A 22,981-nucleotide genomic window follows, 5' to 3' on the forward strand; every position below is an offset into this window, starting at 1 on the left:
ATATTGGGCACAAAGCTGTATACGCGTTCAGTGCTTTCGTTTACTCAGTCGGCACAACAAGGGGAACTGTGACGTCACTTCATAGCAGTGTTTGATACAATTCGAATGAATGCCTTAAAGAAGGTGAATACTGTGACCTATCGGCCGGAATAGTGATGGTACCCTCCAGATTTGTCGCCGTACGACTTATATTTTGTTACCAAACATGAAAATGTCGTTCGCCGGGCCGACCCGAGTAGTCGAATATGTGCTTCACCTGGAAAACAGCAAATATGCAAATCTCTAGAAAAGTGGGCGTTCCAACTCCTCTTTGAATGCATTTAATGTACTATAAGTAGTCATATGTAAGCGATGTTATGCGCGCTGAGAGCACTCGCACTTTACTATTTTCTTCCAAATAGTGTAGATCGCGTTATCTCTTCAAAACAAACACAATATAATAATAATCACTAAAACCTAATCTAATACTTAAAAGTCAGACCTTTACACAGATTTGCTAGTCATCATGCAGATAACAAGCAGAGGGTTCTTCTCAGAGCAGATCAACTTAACTTAAAGTCACAGCAATCAACGCCTTAAACAAGTGATATGGTCCACAGTTTTATTTGAGATTTCACGTACGCAACAACTATCTACTATTTACATTTTAAGTGCTTCGCAAAGAAACTTTTTGCATTTATTTTCATATTAAATTATAATTATAGAATATTAGTAGAAAATGTCATTTGTTTGTGTGGATGACTTTGAAAAGAAGGCACACAGTGTGTTGGAGAAGAGTGCTTTGGATTATTATCGCAGTGGAGCTGGTGAACAATTCACACTTAACTTGAATCGTGAAGCGTTTAGAAGGTAAATTAAGACAGGATATAAATCAGCAAGTATTTGTTTAGCAGGTGTTCAAAATACAAACATTATATCACTGAAGAGACAATCAACTATGATTTTTTTTAGAAACGCCTACTTTCTCCACATCTCCTAATAAGTTTTTTGTTTAGAACTCGCAAAATACTAAAGTTATATCAAACAAATATTCTCAAATCCATATCTCAGGAACTAAACGACCTATTTCAACGAAATTAGGCTCATAACTAGTCTTTGGTATCCCAATGCAATAGTTAGAAAACCCCAGATACATGAATACCTCAGTGCTTGTGACCAATTTAGTACATATAAATTATAAATACTTATTATAACAAGTAAGGAGAGATGCAACCAAACATTTTATACTCTCGCAATTTATTGCTATATTTTTATTAAGATAACACAAAATTTGATCCATATATTCGGCATAAAGTCCAATAGAACAACGAAATTTATCATATCTCAGTATAAGAGGGCTGAGGTAATTCATGAACCGATTTCACTCATTTTCAGCACCAAGGTACACTATATCGCTCATTTTTAAATTTTGCTAAGATATCTCACATAATAATCAAAATATATGCGGAATAAAGCCCATCGTATTTTTGAAAAACCAATAATTAGGTATATGGGGACAGGGGAAGTTATGACAACCATTTTTGGTACAGAGATGAAGAAGATTCCCTCTGAATTACATTAAAATATTTGGGAGATTTACCGCTATTTTCGGTGAAAAATTACACTTAGGAACTGAGTTCTTCATGGTCGATATCCGGAGCCGTGGAAAGTTATTGTCCGATTTTGACAATTTTTCCACAAGTGATGCCACATCTCAAATATATTGTGTAATGTTGTATTCCGCCATCATCATTGGTTCCTAATGTATATATTATAAAGTGAACCAATCAGATGGAATTCAAAATTGAGTTATATGGGAAGTATGCGTGGTTGTGAACCGATTCCGTCCGTGTTATCAGGGTGTTAAAAAATAATAATATATACCGAATTTCATTAAAAATCTGTAGAGTAGTTTCTGAGATATGGTTTTTGACCCATAAGTGAGCGACGCCACGCCCATTTTACTATTGGCAAAAGTTTTGTAGAAATAAGGCTCATCTATAATAAAAAAAAATATTTCAGAATCCGCATACGTCCACGTTGTCTACGTGACGTTTCCAACATCGACACGCGCTGCAATGTATTGGGCATTGATCTGAAATGGCCTTTGGGTATTGCACCCTCCGCTATGCAAAAATTGGCGCATCCGGAAGGCGAAAGTGGAAATGCGCGTGCAGCCGGTAATGCCGGTTCTATTTATATACTGAGCACACTGTCTACCAGTTCAATTGAAGAAGTTGCGGCTGCGGCACCCGACACCAATAAATGGTTTCAGCTTTACGTTTACAAAGATCGGTAAATGAATCGGAATTATAGTTTATTACTTTATCTAATTAATTACCGTAAATTTGTAGTTCGCTTACCGAACAAATGGTACGACGTGCTGAGAAGGCCAATTTCAAAGCCATTGTTCTAACCATCGACGCACCAATATTTGGCCAACGACGTTCAGACGTTCGCAATAAATTCAGCCTGCCGCCACATCTTCGTCTCGCTAACTTCGAAGGCATCAAAGCGGATGGCGTACGTAGTGATAGCGACGCAACTTCTGGTATCAATGCTTATGTTTCCAGTCAATTCGATGCGACACTAACGTGGAAGGATGTCGCATGGTTGGTGAACTTAACGCGATTGCCTATAATCGTTAAGGGCGTACTAACACGTGAAGATGCCGTTTTAGCGCGCGAATTCGGTTGTGCCGGAATAATCGTATCAAATCATGGTGCACGGCAAATAGATACTGTACCGGCTTCAATTGAAGCACTGCCCGAAGTTGTGAAAGCGGTTGGTAATGATTTGGTCGTGATGTTAGATGGCGGTGTCACACAGGGCAATGATATCTTCAAAGCACTGGCTTTGGGTGCTAAAATGGTTTTTGTCGGTCGTGCTGCACTCTGGGGTTTGGCTTGTGATGGCCAAAAGGGCGTTGAAAGCTTGTTAAGTGTTTTAAAGAAGGATCTTGAAATTACACTAGCGTTGGCTGGTTGTCAAAAGTTAAGTGATATCACTGGTGATATGGTGGCACATGAATCCATATATGCGAAATTATAGAGAATATTTGTAAACTTATTAATCCCTGGAATAAAAATTAAGGGTATCTAAAAATAAAATAGTTTAAATAAAGTCGTTATTACACCGAATTGCTGGTCAAATTATTAAACAAGCGGGAACTGATATTTCATTCTTCAAAGTATAAAAGACCATAAAATGGTTCAGCCGTACAACTTTGGACGAAGTCACAATATTGACCGCGTTTGTGATACGATATTTAGTAATAGGTCAGTAGATATGATATTCAATATCAAATTGTGAAGTACTTAGCCTATAAAAGAAAAAAAGAAAATGGAAAATTTCTGTTACTTTATTGTGGTGAGGTCCAGTGCGTTTTCATGGTTGAATAATGTTTTTCTCTTCCATAAAAAGTTGTGTTTTTTCAGCAATTCTGCGTCGAATCGGGAAATTAAGGAAAGGGGAGGCATTACTTTTTCGACAGATCGGACACTCTTCGCCTTCTTCGGAGAAAGTTCGTCGGGTGAGGTCCACTGGTCTCTTTTGTGTACCCATAGGCCCATGTTTTATCGATCGTGTCTCAGAATTGGAGCGCTAAAACAACACCGTTACGAGTGGATTTTGTCTCAGCTACCTTGTTTACCTACAATCGAATACGGATGAGATCTGTCAATACGAAATCATGTACTTTCGATCTCCGTAGTAACCGTTTTCAGGAATCCGAGCGTGGTTCATAAAAAACTCATCATAGTCAAATTGAAATCAAACTGAAGCAGAATCGCTAACATACAAGCGTTCACAGCGGTATTTTCCCTCCAAAAAAAGAATGTAATCACCTACCCTTTCAAATCGGTCCATCGGTCAGTTTTATTTTGGAAAATATGTTTTAATTTATGACGTCATAATAAAGAAATGCGAAAAATATATGGCATCATTTAATTATTTCATTTGAACACAAGACAGGCTGGTAGCATTAACCAATGAAAAGTCAAAATTGATTGTCAAACTTCTAACCTAACTATACGCAAAATAAGCCGTTTCATCGCTCGCAAACAAAACTAAAGCTGTCAAATTTTTACTATTTTACCATTGCTATTATAAAGTAGTGAAATTAAAAATTATTAAAAATGAGTTCAATTGGTACTGGGGTGAGTTTATAATTGGCACCGGAAAGATTCACAGAAATTTTACTATCTTTTGCGCATCTTACAGTACGATCTGTCGGCATCACAATTTTCACCTGATGGACGTGTCTACCAAATTGAGTACGCTGGTAAAGCGGTAGAAATGAGTGGAACAGTAATAGGAATGCGTGGAAAAGATGGTATTGTTTTGGCCGTGGAGAAAATCGTTACCAGTGCTTTATATGAAGATGACGCGGCTACTCGCATATTTACTGTAGACAAAAACATTGGCATTGCTATTGCTGGTCTACTAGCTGATGGACGATATATAGTAGATATTGCTCGGCAAGAGGCCGCAAACTTCCGTCAACAATTCGAACGTACAATACCATTGAAACAGTTAACTGAGCGTGTATCAGCTTACGTGCATGCCTATACGTTGTACAGTGCAGTGCGTCCATTTGGTGTATCTGTTATATTGGCGTCATGGGATGAGGAGCAAGGTCCACAACTATATAAAATCGAGCCTTCTGGTACGTCTTTTGGATATTTTGCCTGTGCTAGCGGAAAGGCAGAACAGCAAGCTAAAACAGAAATGGAAAAATTAAAATTTGCTGAAATGAGTGTAGACGATTTAGTTCAAAATGCTGGTAAAATGTAAGTACCTGTATAATATTTCAAATTATGAATTTTAAACTAATTTAAACGTTATTACAGAATTTACCTAGTGCATGATGAACTCCGAAATAAAGATTTTCATTTCGAAATGAGCCTGGTAAGCAAAGACACAAAAGGTCTACATCGTTTAAATCCCCAACCATGGTACGATCAGGCTGTTCAAGCTGGTCTAGCGGCAAAGAATGAAGACGATAGTGATAATGAGATATAAGAAGTTTTTTATTTAATTTTAAATCTCGATATAGTAACTAATCCATTTGATTTGGTTTAAAATACTTCAACATGGTTTGACCTATAAAAGAATAAAATCTCGTACCAACGAGAAATGAATGAAATTCACTTTGTATTTTGTATTTCATAAAATTGTTTAGATCTCATCTTAGTTAAAATGCAGTGTTATTCAAACTTTAATTGATGGTTATTATTGTGAATTGTAAAGAAGCTGACTGCGGTTTACCAAAGACAGCTGATTGGACAATTTAGCCATTTCTCATCAGATATAAAATGCTTCTGGTAAAACGATTCTGTAGTGGATTTCAACGCATTAAAGCAATAACAAACACTGCCAAACCTGGGGAGCATCTTAATGTTCAAGTACATAAAAATACTAAAATACAATTTTCATATAGTTTACATACATATTTTTCTTTTTAAATAAACTACAAATAGGGATGGATTAAAAACATACGACGCCTAAAGAAAAGTATATTCTTCGACTTAAATGATGGATCCACAGTACGTCGATTTCAAGTGGTTATACCGAAATCAGTGGACACAAAAGACATATGTGTTGGCAGTAATATCAGTGCAACCGGGTGCATACAAGTAGCGCCTAATGGTCAACTAGAATTACACGCCGAGCATGTTAAAGTAATAGGTGTTACACAATATTAAACTTTCAATCATATACGGAACATAAAAATTATGATTTCTTTTCCAGCCGACGGCAACATCACAGGATATCCTTTCACGCCAAAACAGCAACATCCACCGGAGTATGTGCGTGAACACTTACATCTTCGTGCACGTGTAGATTACATAGCTGCGCAAATGAGATTGAGGCATCGGGCATTGAAGGCCATACATGACTATATGGACGAATTGGATTTTGTGCAGATTACAACTTCCGTTCTTACAACGAACGATTGTGAGGGTGCTGGAGAAGTATGTGTTCTGATTTGCACATGAATTGTGTGAACCATTAACAATTCCATCCTTTCAATACGCAGGTTTTCAGAGTGCAGCCAGAATCTGATGCACTTCTCAAGGAAATGAGCCGACCCAATGTACCCGTTGATCAGAGTTACTTCGACAAAAAAGTCTTTTTATCCGTATCAGGTCAATTACATTTGGAAGCCATGTCATATGGATTGGGTAATACATACACGTTAACACCCGCGTTTCGCGCTGAAAATTCTAAATCTCCACTGCATTTAGCGGAATTTTATATGTTTGAGGCCGAATTAGCCTTTATGGAGGATATAAATTCTTTAACCGAATTTATTGAAAAAATGATAAAAAGCGTTACATTGCGCATTCTAGAATCAGCAAAAGATGATTTAAGATTTTGCCAAGAAAAAGCGTTAGGCTCTGTTTTTGAACTATCTTGGCTGAAAGTTGCGTGGACCACTCTCAGCTACGATGAGGCTTTGAACATTTTACAAGCAAACAAGCAACAATTCAAAACTGAGCTTAAACCTGAAGAAGGATTTTCCAAAGAACAAGAATTGTTCCTTGCAAAACATTGTGGAACACCAGTGTTCGTTGTGGATTGGCCTGCCAATCAAAAGCCATTCTATATGAAAGTAGTTCAAACAAAATCCGAACGAGTTCATGCTTTAGATTTATTAATGCCTGAAGTTGGAGAATTGTGCGGAGGGAGCTTACGCGAAAACGATGAGAAACGTTTGCGAGCACATCCGCATCTACCCCAGGGCTTAGAATGGTATTTGGAATTGAGAAAGTTTGGCGGTGTTCCTACAGGTGGCTTCGGTTTAGGCTTTGAGCGTTATCTTCAATTACTTACGGGAGTAAAGAACATACGCGATGTTATACCATTCCCCCGATATCCACATAGTTGCCAAATGTGAACTGATGATTAATACATGAAGATAAAACGTAGTCAAGGAACGTCTAATTGTTTGATGCATTTTAAGGAAAAGTAACATTTTTATAATAGATGAATTTTCATGTGTAACATTTTTTGGTCACCTGTGAATATATCTAGTGCATGTATATTCCTTTAATGTATTTCGTGATTTGTTAAAGTTCATTCTGTAAAAGTTCATTATAATAATAAAATAAGTTGAAATAATTTTATATGGCAAATACTTCAAACCGTTATGGTAGATGCTTTAGTGAATTGATATTGCTTTGGCGCTCTGCTCACCAAGTTAATTAATTTGTCAGGACATATTAGTTGACTTCGATTGGGCAAATTCTACTCGTTTATTTTAACATCTGATTGGCAAATCGGCGACAGCTTTCACTTCATTATCATTTAAAAAATGTAAATGTCAAAATACATCAACATCATTAACACTGTGAATACCTCTCTTGTAAATATTCCTCAAAAATAAGGGTTAATATTTTAATTGTCAAACTTTTGCACATTTATTTAGACATCATTTTCGCGCGTAAACACTTCAAAATTTTGGAAAAGTGCCGTGCTTGCAATAAATATTGCATTATCATAACTTGTTTTTATATCCATATTTGTTTACAACAGCAATTTATTTAAACAAAACAAAACGTTACGAATAAAGCCAATGTCATGGCCACTTTAATTGAACAAATGCTTACTAAAATGGGACTGCGGGATGAGTCCGGGATGCAAAGGTTAGTGCCACAACATTAAGTATTTTAAAAATAAGATAGATGAAAAGAATGTCATATATATATTTGTATATCTTTTTTTTATTTAGCAAAACATTGGAATTGTTGCGTATTCTAGAGTTACGTTCTGCTAATGCGCCCCTACAGCTAAATGAATACGCAAAGACAGTGCTCTGCGCGGACATCGCGACCACAGTATTGGGTATCGCTTGTGATATGGTAATATATTTATGGTATTGTAATAATATACAGTATTAAATAATGCATTTTCAGGAACAAAATGTTAAACTTTCAACTTTGCGCAAATCACATTACATAAAACACAAACGGATAATTGAAAAAATCCTAGATGTAAATAAAATCGTCGGCGTCAGTGACATATGTGTACAATTAAGTATGACCGAAGCTTCGCAAAAGGCTACAGAACTATTAGAATTGTATAAGACAATTATGGCGAAAGAAAGCGCTAATGATGAAAATGATCTAATTCACCCTCAATATGCAGCCATGGCGGTTTTTCAAGCTGCCAAAATATTAAAACAAAAATGTTCGAAACCGAAAATAATGAGTTTTAGTAATTTGCGTCCAACTCAATGGCAGCAACTTGAACTACGATGGAACAAATTTTTAACCAAACATTATAAAGAAACAACTGATAAAAAATCGAAGCTTCGCGTTGAAGAAGCCGAAAATAATATAGAGATTTCGAAATCGCAAAGTTGCGTAGAAAGTGTAAAACGTTTAACATCTTCTGTTGAAGATTATGATAAATGGAAGAAGCGAATTTTGGAAAAGGCTGAGGCGCAATTAAGATGCCAACTAAATGAACAAGAAGATGAAAACGGAATTGATAAAGAGAATCTAATTTTGGGAATGTAGAAAATAAAAGAAAAATTATTTTATTTAGATTTGTAGTTATATTTATATTTCTAAGAATTGAAATAAACATATGTTATTGTAAAAATTTTGAAAATATAATTACTAAGCATTGACTGCTTGTTTATATTTTAGACATTTTAAATATGGTTTTCTAACTAGCAATTAGTTATAGGTACACAATTTACTTATAGCATTAGGATCAGATTAAAATTAATGTTTCTATAGTATCCATATCGTTCTGGCTTTCAATTTTTTGTTAAACTGTAATCATCTACTGATTCGCGAAGAGTTTCGTTCGTATTCGGCAACTGTCTGGATAGTATCAGTTGTTCAAAGTGATTAAACAGCATCTCTCCAATGTCCTGTTTTTGACCATTTGGTTTGGACTCTGCATAAAAAATGAGAACTGTTATGACTGCTTTCTTTTGAACATTGATACTTACCGTTATAGAAAATGAACTCAATTTCCTCTTCGGTGTCAGGACATTTATTTACCAATTGCTTCAAGTATTTATAAAATTTCAAAAGAATTTCACGCTGCATCTCTTCTACCTCTTTTGTCGTTGTGAGTGGAAAATTTAATGTTTCGAAAAATGTTAAAATAGGTGTAGCTCCTTCCAATGATATATAATAAAATCGATTATTAATAGGCATCCTAAAACGGTAGACATCATTTTGATACGGACGATACACTCCAGCACGATTTAGATACACTTTTGGTAGTGGCTATTATTGAATATACGTAACTATATAAATTTACATTTTAAAACATTCAATGTATTTTTTAATTACCTCTGCCTTTTCTAAATATGGACTATCAAATTTAGATTTAATAAACAATTTGTTTGGTACTAGTATAACTAAACGATGGATTGCAAAATGTACGCCATGGGTTTGCTCATAATCACTTATACGTTCACGTATGCCGGAAATATTAGCATAAGCTGGTAGTGTTAATTTCAAATATCCATGAAAGAAATTGGCAGCCATACTTGACGCAGAATCCAAACCGTGGTTACCACGTATAAACATTGCATTGTCTAGTGTGCTATGTCCCATTTGTACCGAAGCAACTAACCACCAAAGTGGCATATACGCGAAATAAATCGCTGGCGGTATTAAATGCAAGTGCTTTGTAAAACTAATGCGCACTAGGGCCACTAAAAGAACGCAGAAGCAAACAACTATAGTGGCTACATTGTAACAATATGCCCGGCACAATATAGTCCAAAAACGATTTTCGGGTAAATAGTGATTTTTATATTTAAAGTATTCCAATAAAGCTTTATAAAATCGTAGTAATACGTCGGCAATAAAAAAGGTTACCAAACAGTATACAACGCTATCTAAAAAATGAATATGTTTTAATCAGTATGACAATTGCACACTTTAAATACGTACCTATATACTCCCCAAATGTACTCATTTTTTGGTTTTGTAATTCTCTAGACTTTAATTTACATTTTCCCTTTTCTAAACATTCAGTATTTTCATGGGAAACGTGATTTTCATCCTGCATAACAAAATACTTTGGTGCACACGACTAATGAAACTAAAACAAAAACAAGTAATAAAAGGCTAAATGCACAGATCCCTATAGGAAACTGCTGATACAATCATCAACACACTTGCACTTGTCAGTCGGTATCAGTACAATTCAGTATTGACGGTCATCTGCTGAACACATAGAAGACGACAAGCGACGAGCGAAATCTGTCAAATATTAAAATACACGCGTTCTTATGGTACAATTGAAATAACTAAATTATTTAGTATTAGCTGTATAGATTGGATAAGCATTATAGAGAAGCCAATAGAATACACTATCCAGTAATACAAACGAACAGGTAGCACTTATGCTGCAACGCTGCGCTAAAATGTCCTCTCAATATTGGCGGTCAATGATCAAGAATCATAGAAAACAAGATTACGACATACTGACGTCATCCTGTCCAGAATGAGCATAGCAAACATGAAGAATTGTCAAATGGAAAACGGAAATATAAAACATAGTGAACCATATTTATTTACTATTGTTATTAAATTCGAGCATTACGCACTTTATTTTTAAAATAATTCCTTCCATCTTTTGGCTTTGTTTTATTGTTTTGCACTACTGTGCACTTCGGCAGTTTTACTTTCGGTAGTTTGTTTTGCTCGTGTGTTTCTGAGCATAGTGACGTTACGTGACAGGAAATTAAAACCCAAAATAGCTAACGGTAAACGAATGTCGTAATCTTGTACAAGAAAGAGTTCTCACTTTTTTCATAAGCAATTATAAAATTTTTTAAGAACTACTTTGTTCTTTGTGATCAATCGAAAGGGATAATAGAAAGAAAATGTTTTTTGTATACAAACTGAATTGACGTTCTCTGATAAGACGGCGCACGATCAGCTGTTTGTGAACTATTGTGAATAACAACAAAATTATTTGCTATTGGATTATTGAAATATTAAAACCATTAGTGGAAGTAAGTTGTTATTTAAATATTTAATGACATACATTGTATTAAAGATATTTATTATTTATTAGCAGCAAGTGGAAGGAAGCATCGTTAGCCCCAGAGAAGGATCAAACGCTCTAAGGAAATGAAAAGACGTGTTATTGTAAAGAAGGTAAAGTCCAAATGCAAGAAACGACCTTTTGAGCGGCGTAACCTACACGGCATAAATATATTTTTGTAAAAATTACACTTTTTGTCTATGTTTATGTACATGTGTGTACCCAAATTGAAATTTGTCCTTTAATTTGCAGTTGCATAAACGGTAATGCTTTGGCTAAAGCGGTGGAGAATTAAAAAGATGTTTTATTTTTAACATTACATCAGATTTGTGCTTGTCAACCTATACCTACTATGTATGTAGATGTTACCACTAAAACAATTTTCTACTAACAAATATATTTGTATATATTACTGCATCTTCATAAGTATTATTTGCGTCTGAATATATAAATATCCAGCTAATTGATACAACGATGGGCGTGGAGGTACGTGGAATTATATTTAATTTTTAATTTTCTACATTCATCTAATATGCACTTTACATTGTAACTTTATATTACAATATCAGCTATTAAATGACCCATACTAAGAACTATTTTAATAAAATGTGTTATAATTTTTGCTAATCCTTAGAAAAAGATTACGGCCAACAATTCTAAAAGGTCCATTGATGATGGTTCGCCTTTAAAATATACGTACACCGGCCGCATGTTGGAACTAATTGAGGCTTATAATGTTGCCGTACAAATTTTATATCCAAAATACCCATGGTACATATTTCCAGGACATCTGATCTGTGCAATTTATAACCGATACATGAAATTTTACAAGGGTAAACATCGTTTGGTACCGTTACCAAATGCTTTATACGAACTTTTAATTGGCAAAGAGCTTATAAAAACGGAGCACATTGCCTTCGCATCACAAGATCTCTGTAATGAGTATGTAGAATCAACAGATGTAAATTTTGTCAATTTGATTATAAATGCCGAAAGCGCTCTACATAGCACATCCACAAAGACTAATGCGAAAGCTAAGAGTTTGAATCCTGCGTCTGACGATGTCATTAAGAAAATGCTTAGCAGTGCACCGCATACAATTGTCGCACAGATACTGCCAACTGTTAACAGTCAATCGAATTGTATATTTGTTAAAGAGAATTTCTATTCTAATTTAATGGATCGGTTTCGTGTCACCAACGATTGCAGCCATCGAACACGGTTCTGGGTGCATTTAGAACATTTAAACGAGGATCAAACGATTCCAAGCATAGCCAGTAAAGCGCACATTTATTTGTTAAACAGTCCATACGATTTGCCTGCCGAAGTGTCCGAGTTAATACTCAATAATTATTTCAACACGCCTCGACTACTGCACCGTGGACACACTTATCGTATTGAGGTTGATGCTCAACTGGTCGGCACTGCTGCGTATGCACATTACTATTTAATTTTCGCTTATTTGAAATGTGTTTATTTCCGATGTGCACATCTTGAGGTAAAAGGCAATGATTTTGAGATGCAAGCGATTGTTGCTAAGAATTTCACCAACCTGGTGCAAGTGCCACACACACATCACTTTCTACCACGACAGCTTTTGGACAATATAGCAATTACGGAAAATTATCCCACTGGCCTGAGACGTACATATAATTTGCTACGGAACTCAATTGATGCTTTTTTGCCCAAGAAGTCTGCATGTTTGTCCTCCAAGCATATCTATCCGCTATTTCTCTTGCAAGGCGATAGGGGCGCCGGTAAAACAAAACTAACGAATGCAATTGCTCAGGAATTAGGACTACATGTGTATGGCGTGGACTGTGCTGAAATAGTATCACAAGTGCCATCTCATACAGAAATGAAATTAAAAGCTGTTTTCGCCAAAGGTAGCATTAGTGAACCACTACTTATATGCTTTCACAATTTCGAGGTAAGTGATTTCTACAATTGGGATAACAGTGAAAACTTGTATATATTTTCTACACATATTTCAGATATTTGGCATTGATAATGAGGGAAATGAAGATTTACGTTTATTATCCGCATTTCAAGTACAAATTCAAGAACTTTTTGCACACGATCGCAAGCACCCAATTGTCATTGTCGCTTTGACTAATGAAAAATTTCTCAAACCCATGATTCAACGAATTTTCTTGGAAGTTATACACTTGGAGACGCCAACCAAGGACGAACGCTATAACATTTTGTGTTGGTTACACACGCGTGAAATGGTCAACCATAAGATTTTCAATAAAAAGGAGATTCCATCTCTACCACTATTCAGTTTAGAGCAGCGCGATCGCTATATGACACAAATCTCTGAGAAATGGTTGAATGTTAAATCACTTTTGCGCGAAGTTGCTGACAAATCACAAGGTTTTTTACTGGGTGATTTGGAAATGTTATATGAAAATGCAATCCGTGCATTGCGCAAAAGTCGAGAGTATAAATCCAACTCCTGCCTTAAGTTAGTGCACTTCTCCACACATCTTAGTGAAATGCAAAATTCGTTTGCAAATAGTCTTGGTGCACCTAAAGTACCCAAAGTACTTTGGTCTGACATTGGTGGACTTTCCAAAATTAAAGATGAGATACAGAGTAGCATCGGTTTACCATTGAAACACATGCATTTAATGGGTAAGAATTTAAGACGTTCGGGCATATTACTTTACGGTCCACCCGGAACAGGCAAAACATTGGTTGCCAAAGCAGTTGCGACTGAATGCAATATCAGTTTTTTGTCAGTGCAGGGGCCTGAGCTACTAAATATGTATGTTGGACAAAGTGAACAAAACGTACGTGAGGTATTTGAACGCGCTCGTTCAGCAGCACCGTGTGTACTATTTTTAGATGAACTTGATTCATTAGCACCTAATCGCGGAGTTGCTGGTGATTCTGGAGGTGTTATGGATCGAGTTGTATCACAACTACTTGCCGAAATGGATGCTCTGGGTGATGCTACAAAACCAGTTTTCATCTTGGCTGCCACAAATCGACCCGATCTTATTGACCCAGCATTACTGCGTCCAGGTCGTTTTGACAAGCTTTTCTTTGTTGGCCCATGTTCAACAACCGGTGATAAAGCTGCTGTTCTCCGCGCTCAAACGCACCGTTTTAACTTAGCTAAAAATCTTGATTTAAATGACATTGCTGAAAATCTTAAAGGCGACATGTCTGGTGCAGATTTATATTCGATTTGTTCGAATGCTTGGTTATCAGCAGTTAGACGTACTGTTGATAACCATCTTAAAGGTATGTTAACACGCCATTTTATATAGGTCAACATCATTTATTAAAAGTGTCTACTTACAGAAAATACGGGTATTGCTGCTGAACTTCTTGCAGCTGATAGGGTGCTTGTGGAGATGGACGATTTTACGAAATCTTACAGCAAATTTGTACCGTCAATTAGTAAAAGTGATTTGGATTATTTTAATCAATTGAAATCGTCATACGGTGTATAAACTTTTGTGAATATTGATTGGTTCATTTTATTTATTAAATATGGTTCAATTTGTTAACGTTCAATAAAAATCTGCCGTTTTATTTTGTGATTCCCCTTGTACAGGTTTTTAAAGGTTGGTTCGCATATTAATTGTGAATATTCGCCATGTATATTTTGAAAATTTTCTAACACTTTTATAATAAAGTTTAGTAATGGTAATTAAAGTACACTTTTATTTAATAATTAAAACAAGTCAAATACAACAATTTTTTTTTTGTTAAGTTTTTAAACAAACAAGTAAATAATATGTAAATTAATGTATATTTATTAAACACTCCATCAATATTCAATTACACAATAATTTCTTTAGCATAAATATCAAATTCTATTTGCATTTGGTACAACCCTTTACATTATGGCGTAGAAATTTTTTTAAATTAGAGTTGGCAACTCTAGTAATGAATGTGTTCAGAGACCATAGTAAGAAAATAATAAACAACTGACAATCCCCAACAGTTTCATCTAATAAAAGTCATTGTATTAAAATATTTTAAATAATATATAAATAGTATATTTTGCTTAACTTTAAAAGTTAAGAAAATATTATGGCTAATAGTTACGATATACCGAGTTGGTAAGTTCTTGTTATTCACTTAGTTCCGCTATTGTAAATTCAAAGTACTGCTTTATGAATTTAACAGGGCTGGTAAACCACCCACCGGTTTGCATTTGGATGTCCTAAAGGAAGACAAACTTGTGCAGAAACTAATGGTGGATGAAAAACGGTGCTACCTCTTTGGTCGTAATAATCAAATGAATGATTTTTGCATTGACCATGCTTCCTGTTCTCGAGTGCATGCTGCATTCGTTTATCATAAACATTTAAACATTGCTTATTTAGTTGATTTGGGTTCAAGTAAGTATATTTTTGTATAGTAATTGCTATATTTTATTTGAGATATTTTTATAATTATTCAACAGCACATGGGACATTTATTGGTACATTACGTTTGGAAGCTCACAAACCCACGCAGTTACAAATTAATAGCACGTTTCATTTCGGAGCTTCTACCCGACGATATATTTTAAGAGAACGGCCATCGGCTGGTCAACGAAATAGCATTATGGAAGATTTGCCAATGAATGAGACGAGTGATGGAGCTTTACTGGGTTTGCCTGAAAGTCAAACCGAATTAGATGTAAGACTATAGGCAAAACATTAAGTATGAATTGGTTCATTCATAGATTTTTCTCTATCAACTATATACAGAATCTCACCGAATATAACACTGCCCACAACCGACGTATTTCCATGTTGGGAATTGCGGATGATAATCTGAGAAAAGTAAGTTGCATCGATAAGTACTTAAGAAAAATCTTGTTTTGTAAAAAGCAATTTTTATGTAGCAAAATGCCGCAAAACAAAGTGGGCGTAAACGACGCAATGTTACATTTAACGATGAAGAAATCATAATAAACCCCGAAGATGTTGACCCAACTGTTGGCCGTTTCCGTAATTTAATTCAAACAACTGTAGTGCCTGCGAAACGAGGACGTTTTGATGCTGGCAATCAAATGGGAATCCAAACATCACCAAACAATGAAAGCCTATCTTCTACCAACACAACTAGTCATCAAATATTCCAACAAAGTTTAGCTGAACTAAAGCAACAAGTAGATGCTGTACCATTATCGCCAAATTCACTTTATCAAGGTCTCCCAGCATCCATACATGATACGCATTCAAATTCCAGTTTAAAGTTTAACAACAGCAACATTGATTTTGATATCACACCAATTGCTATGGGCACCAAATTGGGTCTATTGTTGCCCAATCCTGCGCCTGACGTAACACCAGTGGTTGAGCCATCACATACTAAGGCAATAGCCGTACACGGAGCCGCACAAAAGCAGGGACAAAACGCAAACTGTAAAAATCCCTATTTAATATATTATTGTACACATATTAATATTTGCGATATTTTATTGTTTTAGTGCGTTTCGATCCACACGCCGTTGGTGGAGCATCTGAGAGTGGTACGCATGGCCCACAAAAGAAGAAATATGCCAAGGAAGCATGGCCTGGACGAAAGCCAATGCTGGGTCAACTTTAAAAATGCACGTACCAAAAGTGAAAATAACCATTTTTAGTTAAAATAAAATAAAAAAATAAGTTCAAACATATTTATGTATGTCAGAATTCTTCATTTGTGTAAAGTATTTAGCAATAATATAACAGTGTAAAATACTATTTTACTTTATGGAGAATTTACACTGAAGAACATGTTTCAATTATTGTGCATTATTCAGTTATCGTTAAGTTATGCGAAGAAAGAAATAGTAAATACATGATAATGTATAGGAAGTTGACTAACATAGTTTTTAGACTTTTAATAAATTTTTTAAAATATCAATGACGAACAAACCTCTAAAAAATCGATTTCAAAACTAATGTCATTTGTTTATTTACTAAAAAAAATTACAAAAAAAAATATAATTAAATTAAAGTTTTTAAACAAAGTTCGTTTTATGAATTTTCAAAGAAATAATGCAGTCCCCATTGAAGGCTCACCCACTAACTACAGTGCTTTTAAAACTAAATTATCAGCTGTTTCATTGCACTGGCTAAAATGCACTTGTGATAAATAAAGTCGAAGTTAAGACTTACAACTATTACTTAACTGTTGAAATATAAAATTATCCTTTAATTTATACATTTATCTACGAAAAAAAATTATATACAAGTTTTGTTAAAGTTTGCAATGTATACAGTGCCTGTGATACCGCCCGATCTACGTCATGAAGAAACAATCATCCAAGCAGCCATAGCGCTCAGTTGTCTACAAAAAACAATAAATTCTGTCTTTGACTGCATTGATAATCGTACCCAACGTAATAATGCAAAAGTGCAAGAGTTGAGTGCACGGGTTGGACGGGCACAAGCGAAAATACGGAGTTTAGTCGGCACAAAAAAGGCAATCAAAATTTACGCTCCAGCTCGCTTTCCATCAACCCAAGTTTTTCATGACATACCACAAACTTTTGGTAACTCAAAAACAATGTTAGATGAACATGTAAAAAATCAAAACAATGAAAAACAACAACAAAATTATGAAGTGCTTAGCCGTATAGATGCACCTGCAACTCAAGCATTGCAGGAAAAGTTGGTTTTCTTTCATGTACGTTATAAGGATATGAATGAATCATTTTCCGGACACAGTGTAACTGCCAACAAACTACATGTGAATAAAAGCATTGGTATGGGTATTGTTCCAGAAAAATTACGATCAGTATCCTCTTTGTTGCACTGCAATGGCAGTGAAATGGTTTACAGTCAAGAAAATGGTGAAAAGGAGACATGGAAAAAAGCAAAGCTCTTTAAATTACAACGTCAACGACAAGATAACTTAGAATTGAAACATCTTTTAGAACCAGCTCCCTATTCGTTGGCACATCGCAATCAAAAAACAAATTCTTTTGGTGGTCTACGCTACACACCACGACTGAATGAGGCACCGGAAATAGATTTGCCACTTGACTTGCCCGATTTACCAGGTATTGCTGATGATATACAGTTTGAAGGTAAAGATCATCAGCAAATCGCGCCATCATTATATATTGAAAATTTACCCGATCTACCGGAATTAGAAGAGGCAGCTACAACGGAAGGAAATATTTCAAAATCCAATGAAGAACATGATATTAAACAGAACCATTCAATGCAACCACCTACAGCAAACGCAGTCATTGCTACAACTATAGTAAATGTAGCACAAGTATCTGTGGCACCAGCGCCACCTCCACCGCCTCCTCCACCACCATTACCACCGCCACATGCAGTGGCAAAACCAATGCAAACGAATGCTGTAAAAGAAAATTCGAATTTACAAAACACAAACACCGATAATGCACGTAATGAGCTAATGGATGCTATACGCAAAGCGGGTGGTGCACGCGGTGGTCGTTTACGTGCTGCCGCTGCTGCTCCTGTCGATGTGGTTGACAATAGATTAAGCACCAAAAATTGTGAAGCCAAACCTGCAACAAACAAAATTGGTGGCGGAGATCTCATGGCAGATTTACACAATAAATTATTAATGCGTCGCAAAGGTATTTCTGGTTCAAAAGACAAGGAAAATAGTGACGGTGTTAATACTGTGGGCAAAGCACTAAAAACTTCTACTGATAATCCAGTTATGTCTCGTTTATCGGCGCTAATACCACCACCCACCGCCCGTAAAAACTCTGACGACGATGACGACACCCATGACGAGGACAATGATACTGATTGGGTGGAATAGCAATGGCTTACTTGTAATAAAAGTAGCATAGTCACATGCGTTGTGTAATAGAGTTGAGCTCCTTCACTGCATAATTTTGAAGCCAATTTTAAACCGCTTGTGCCTACGTTTAAATTACGAAATATTAGAATGTGTTAACTCATAAAATTTTAAATATGTTTGTACATATAAATTTATTTTTAAAATTTAAATTAACATTCGGTAAAAAATAATAAAAATTTTATTAAAGTAATACATTTTAAACGTATACAAATAAATCTAATTAACTCAATTTATTTATTAACTAGTTTTTATAATATTTTATTCACTTTAGTTAGCACAAGTCGCTCTAAATGTTCATCAGTTAGATGTTGTCCTTTTTGTGTATTGATCACATTCAGAAATGTGTGGAACAATTTTTCCAACACCATTGAGCTGGGCGGCATAGTGTTATATTTTTGGAAAACTTTTTTCACCAGTTGATATCTATTTAAGCAAGATAGACTTTTATCATCATCGTGCAAATAACTTGAGAATTCTCGGCGTATAGCGACGTATGGTTTATTATCTGATGGTGGATCTAGGTTAAAAGTATTAAATATTGTAATTTTTAATCAATAATAAACATTTTTTAAAATTTAGATTTAAAAACAAATCTCAACCTTCATTTTCATCCGGATTAAAGCAGAGGAATGAATTTACGGAAGGCGGGCGCTGCTCTCTCACATCTTCCGTCTGTACCTTATCTATATAGAACTCTTGTGCATAGTCCACAAACAGCTGCATTATCATATCCGTCGTTATACTAGGTGCTGTCTCACGCAAAGCTTCTACAAAACGCATTTTAATGGCTGGACAAACTACAGCCGCAATTAAGGCGTCATTAAATGCAGTGTTAATCTCAAAATAGTTCCTTAAACGACGTAATAAGGCATCACTCATTTGCTGTGCCACTGTATGCAAGTGTTTTATATGTCTGCTTTCATGAATTTTTTTTAATTTAACCTTAATGGTAATCAGAGTGGGTAGAAAATAACCAAAATATAAATAATTGTCTTGCTGCAAAAACTCTACGGCATCTGCTATTGGTTTGAGTATTACACAAAAGTCATCCATATATTCTAACTCGATTTGGCTTAATTTCGGTAGGCTCAAGAAAGTGCATAACTCGTCTATTTTGTGTTTTTGTTTGAGAAGTTGTGTTAACGATGCATACCATGTTGGCCAGCGTACATCAGTTGGTGGTGTATGGCCTTCGAATAAATATCCCGCAATTTCATTAACTTCGAAATCTCTGCATTTGTTTAGTAAAATTAAACAACTGAAACAGTTTTTGATATTATTTAGATTAATTGCCAGTTTTTATGTGAACTCAAGTTAACTACCGTGTTAAGACATGCTGAAATTTTCCATGGGACTCCATTATTTTAGTGAAATCAAACACTGCCAATAAATGCAGGCTGTGCTCGCCGTGTTTAAATTGCTTTGGAAGTTGATTTAGAATTTGTTCAGCATTGCTAAAGGAAATATTGAATTCGTCGCTAATGTAATCGGTGCAAATACCTTTAAAGAAAATTTATGTTAGGAGTTAGTGTCAATGTAGCCACATAATTTACCCTTACTGCTCATACTGAAATGATGGTAGGTATGTACGAAATCGTGCACTCCATTGATAACATTACAAGTGATTTTTTCCTCGTTCAAATCATATTTGTTTTGAATTTGCGTTATTAGCGCCTGAATTTCCTTGTAAGTGGGTGTGTCACTCAGCTTAGTACATGCTAAAATGGCGATCTGACGTTTTAAGTCATTATCTAACCAAAAAATACTGTAGCCAAAATAGTGTTTATTGCGACTGCTCCAAATTTCAGCGGCAGCACAAATATACGGTATATCCTCCAAATTACGCTTAATATTCTCTACGAACCCACCATACATATCATCTAAGCGAGCAAGTAATTGCGTACAGGAGCACATTGTTAGACCAGTACCACGAAAAAGTTCCACGAAAGATGGTTCTTCTAACACCGAAACTGGTACATTAGATGTTAAAATAAAATTCAAAACTTTTTCCACAAACGGTAATTGCGCTGGTTGTCGATTAAGCGTTCGTCGGCATCTGCTACTGCTGTTGAATTTCTCTTGCAAATACATGTTATACTCTTTAAAATGGCGTGAACGTAAATGTTGTACAAAATTTGAAGTGACTCTGAGCGGCCCTTTCACAAATTTATCAGCGTCACAGAATTGGCAAGCAGCTACAACGCTAATGGAAGCACGATTGCTACTCATATCCTGAGATTTGAGAGAAATTACAAAACTAAAATATGGATTTACATATAATGTTTATACTATGTACCTGTTCGACAATTTTAAAATATTTGCCATTTAATATTATAGGAATTTCATTTGGATCACATGCTAATTGGCATGCACCGGTCGTGCTTTTTTTCTCCACGCTTTCCTCCGATATGTGGGTATCGTTGGATTCAGCTGAATACAATTCAGTGTTACTGCAACGACAATCAAACTTAAGTAAACTTTCAAATAAAATCTAAAACGCCAATTTTCAATTGTTGTATTTCGTTTCACTTACTCCAAATTATTTGAGTTATTTGCCGAGCTTGGTTGGGTCTCGTCCAAATATGGAGAAGCACCCTCTGGACTATGTACATTAGTATCGTCATCCATATAGCTTTCTGCTCTTGAGTTATTTCCAGTCTATGGATATAAATTGATGAAGTAACATTTGGTAATAAGCTCAAAAGATATGTGCTCACCTGTCCCTCCCCAAGTTGGGATGCTTTTCTCTTTTGTCCGCGTCTTCCTCTAGGTGTGCGCGAATGATTTTGTCTTTCAATAATGAATTCTTCGTATTTTAATGGATGCAGCGTTTTTAAATGACGCACAAAATTCGATGTTATTCGCATAGACCCTTGTATCGATCTTGCCTTTTCACGTGGACAATGTTGACATACAGCTATAACACCCCGTGTCACCCGTTGATGTTCAGTAGCATTCATCTGTGAAAAGCAGATAATTATTAATTAATTATAAATAATATCTGACTTAATATTATTAAATGAAATTAATAAACAAATTATAGTTTGAATATACTTTATAAATATGAGATGAACTCTGTTGTTATTTATGGAATACAAGAATGTTATTATGAAGTTCTTCTACAAAAAATATACCTCTTCAACAATTTTGAAATATTTTCCGTTTACTATGATAGGTATGTCATCATATTCAGCCGTTTGCAAATCCGATTCATTGCTATATGGTTGAAGGAAGAAAGAGGTTGTAATCAAAACTTCAAATTTAATATATCTATCCACTTGCCTTCCTTCCACATGACTTAATTGGTCGTTATTAGTGTGTAATGAAGTGTATTCATTTTCTGATTTAATAGTTCGGTTGTATTGCTAAAATCAAACAAATCAATATGCATAGTTTTATAAATGTATACTTCATAATACCATTTGATCGAGAAGTTCTTCTCTCTGCATCGGCATATGTTCATTAATCCTTCCAATATCCTCTGAGTTGTGTATATATGTTTGATATTCTACATATTGTCCACTATTGTTATTATTGAAGTTTTGAGGAACTTGGTTGTTATGCATGGTGGGAAACTGATTTGTATCGACGCGTTCTGATTCAAATTCACATTTGACGAAAGTACTCGTCGACTCCATCTAAAAGGTTAAATAACAAATATTATTAATATTATGTTTTATTGTCAAAATTTTATATACAAAAGTGTTGATGACTAATAATACTTTATATATAAGAGTTGAGACAATTATAACGCACATACATATTTATATTAATGTTTTGTTAAATAGCTCAATCGTTAGCTTAACCATTTCCTCGCTGGTAAGTTTAGAAAATATTTTTACCGAAAAGATGAAATAGGTAGATATTTATCATATCATTATTTACAGTTATTTACAATAATAAAGTTATTTATTTCCATAAAAAAACTGTAGAAAACGAGATTTTCTTTAGCTATAACTTCTTAGCGGTGAACATAAATTCAAGATTCATTCGAATGAAAACTCTTTTACGAAAAACAATTTGAGACTTCAAATATAATTGTTAACTAATTATTTAATCGATTGATTGACTATAATGATTAATCAAAATGTGTACAGTGCTAAAGATTTATTCCAGGCTTGTATTTGAAACAGATATTTTTAGAGCTGCCGTCTAATGATTAAAAAAAAACTAGTATTCTTGTGTT

General features: G+C 35.1%; 9 protein-coding genes and 1 long non-coding RNA gene across 17 annotated transcripts; 7 read left to right on the forward strand and 3 right to left on the reverse strand.

Annotated features, from left to right (window-relative positions):
- The first annotated feature begins 479 nt into the window (after window positions 1-479).
- Window positions 480-3,119, forward strand: LOC105213228 (uncharacterized). The gene is made up of 4 exons (XM_029040985.2): window positions 480-617; window positions 705-849; window positions 2,002-2,274; window positions 2,334-3,119. The coding sequence occupies exons 2-4, from the start codon at window positions 719-721 to the stop codon at window positions 3,028-3,030; spliced, it is 1,101 nt and encodes a 366-aa protein (XP_028896818.1). The 5' UTR covers window positions 480-617; window positions 705-718; the 3' UTR covers window positions 3,031-3,119.
- An 852-nt stretch (window positions 3,120-3,971) lies between these two features.
- LOC105213229 (proteasome subunit alpha type-3) lies at window positions 3,972-5,090 on the forward strand. The gene is made up of 3 exons (XM_011185910.3): window positions 3,972-4,136; window positions 4,201-4,769; window positions 4,830-5,090. The coding sequence occupies exons 1-3, from the start codon at window positions 4,116-4,118 to the stop codon at window positions 4,999-5,001; spliced, it is 762 nt and encodes a 253-aa protein (XP_011184212.1). The 5' UTR covers window positions 3,972-4,115; the 3' UTR covers window positions 5,002-5,090.
- A 131-nt stretch (window positions 5,091-5,221) lies between these two features.
- On the forward strand, window positions 5,222-7,104 carry Nars2_0 (probable asparagine--tRNA ligase, mitochondrial). The gene is made up of 4 exons (XM_011185911.3): window positions 5,222-5,384; window positions 5,460-5,667; window positions 5,731-5,954; window positions 6,020-7,104. The coding sequence occupies exons 1-4, from the start codon at window positions 5,295-5,297 to the stop codon at window positions 6,878-6,880; spliced, it is 1,383 nt and encodes a 460-aa protein (XP_011184213.2). The 5' UTR covers window positions 5,222-5,294; the 3' UTR covers window positions 6,881-7,104.
- LOC128922490 (uncharacterized) lies at window positions 6,275-7,483 on the reverse strand. The gene is made up of 3 exons (XR_008471707.1): window positions 7,342-7,483; window positions 7,122-7,278; window positions 6,275-7,064 (listed from the first exon to the last, which is right to left on the reverse strand). It is a non-coding gene; the product is annotated as an uncharacterized LOC128922490 (long non-coding RNA).
- Window positions 7,477-8,617, forward strand: LOC105213232 (origin recognition complex subunit 6). Its single transcript, XM_011185914.3, has 3 exons — window positions 7,477-7,628; window positions 7,715-7,844; window positions 7,899-8,617. The coding sequence occupies exons 1-3, from the start codon at window positions 7,564-7,566 to the stop codon at window positions 8,502-8,504; spliced, it is 801 nt and encodes a 266-aa protein (XP_011184216.2). The 5' UTR covers window positions 7,477-7,563; the 3' UTR covers window positions 8,505-8,617.
- On the reverse strand, window positions 8,534-10,211 carry LOC105213231 (stimulator of interferon genes protein homolog). 2 transcript variants are annotated; one of them, XM_011185913.3, is made up of 5 exons: window positions 10,133-10,193; window positions 9,906-10,056; window positions 9,297-9,850; window positions 8,948-9,230; window positions 8,534-8,892 (listed from the first exon to the last, which is right to left on the reverse strand). In XM_011185913.3, exons 2-5 carry the CDS (start codon window positions 10,021-10,023, stop codon window positions 8,750-8,752), a joined length of 1,098 nt encoding a protein of 365 aa, XP_011184215.2. In that variant the 5' UTR covers window positions 10,024-10,056; window positions 10,133-10,193; the 3' UTR covers window positions 8,534-8,749. The 2 variants fall into 2 exon arrangements, with proteins under 2 accessions (XP_011184215.2, XP_054089090.1); XM_054233115.1 differs by having other exon boundaries at window positions 9,906-10,211.
- Window positions 10,212-10,764: 553 nt separating this feature from the next.
- LOC105213234 (peroxisomal ATPase PEX6) lies at window positions 10,765-14,541 on the forward strand. Of its 6 annotated transcripts, none has more exons than XM_054233113.1 (7): window positions 10,765-10,975; window positions 11,041-11,120; window positions 11,260-11,361; window positions 11,467-11,493; window positions 11,642-12,937; window positions 13,002-14,259; window positions 14,320-14,541. In XM_054233113.1, the coding sequence occupies exons 4-7, from the start codon at window positions 11,482-11,484 to the stop codon at window positions 14,469-14,471; spliced, it is 2,718 nt and encodes a 905-aa protein (XP_054089088.1). In that variant the 5' UTR covers window positions 10,765-10,975; window positions 11,041-11,120; window positions 11,260-11,361; window positions 11,467-11,481; the 3' UTR covers window positions 14,472-14,541. The 6 variants fall into 6 exon arrangements, with proteins under 6 accessions (XP_054089088.1, XP_011184218.2, XP_028896809.2 ...); XM_011185916.3 differs by having other exon boundaries at window positions 10,766-10,975; window positions 11,435-11,493; XM_029040976.2 differs by having other exon boundaries at window positions 10,766-10,975; window positions 11,038-11,120; window positions 11,260-11,493.
- A 382-nt stretch (window positions 14,542-14,923) lies between these two features.
- Window positions 14,924-17,259, forward strand: LOC105213235 (nuclear inhibitor of protein phosphatase 1). The gene is made up of 6 exons (XM_011185917.3): window positions 14,924-15,086; window positions 15,154-15,368; window positions 15,434-15,651; window positions 15,723-15,797; window positions 15,860-16,382; window positions 16,448-17,259. Exons 1-6 carry the CDS (start codon window positions 15,058-15,060, stop codon window positions 16,564-16,566), a joined length of 1,179 nt encoding a protein of 392 aa, XP_011184219.1. The 5' UTR covers window positions 14,924-15,057; the 3' UTR covers window positions 16,567-17,259.
- LOC105213236 (WASH complex subunit 1) lies at window positions 17,204-19,029 on the forward strand. Its single transcript, XM_011185918.3, has one exon. It carries the CDS (start codon window positions 17,215-17,217, stop codon window positions 18,751-18,753), a length of 1,539 nt encoding a protein of 512 aa, XP_011184220.2. The 5' UTR covers window positions 17,204-17,214; the 3' UTR covers window positions 18,754-19,029.
- Window positions 18,908-22,923, reverse strand: LOC105213237 (uncharacterized). Of its 2 annotated transcripts, none has more exons than XM_011185920.3 (11): window positions 22,552-22,923; window positions 22,215-22,433; window positions 22,078-22,160; window positions 21,930-22,011; window positions 21,513-21,755; window positions 21,329-21,453; window positions 21,092-21,245; window positions 20,355-21,027; window positions 20,118-20,295; window positions 19,395-20,053; window positions 18,908-19,312 (listed from the first exon to the last, which is right to left on the reverse strand). In XM_011185920.3, the coding sequence occupies exons 1-11, from the start codon at window positions 22,555-22,557 to the stop codon at window positions 19,044-19,046; spliced, it is 2,691 nt and encodes an 896-aa protein (XP_011184222.2). In that variant the 5' UTR covers window positions 22,558-22,923; the 3' UTR covers window positions 18,908-19,043. The 2 variants fall into 2 exon arrangements, with proteins under 2 accessions (XP_011184222.2, XP_011184223.2); XM_011185921.3 differs by having other exon boundaries at window positions 22,556-22,921.
- Between the last annotated feature and the right edge of the window lie 58 nt (window positions 22,924-22,981).

This window comes from Zeugodacus cucurbitae, chromosome 6 (genome assembly GCF_028554725.1).
Source record: "Zeugodacus cucurbitae isolate PBARC_wt_2022May chromosome 6, idZeuCucr1.2, whole genome shotgun sequence".
In the NCBI taxonomy this organism is placed as follows: Eukaryota; Metazoa; Arthropoda; class Insecta; order Diptera; family Tephritidae; genus Zeugodacus; species Zeugodacus cucurbitae.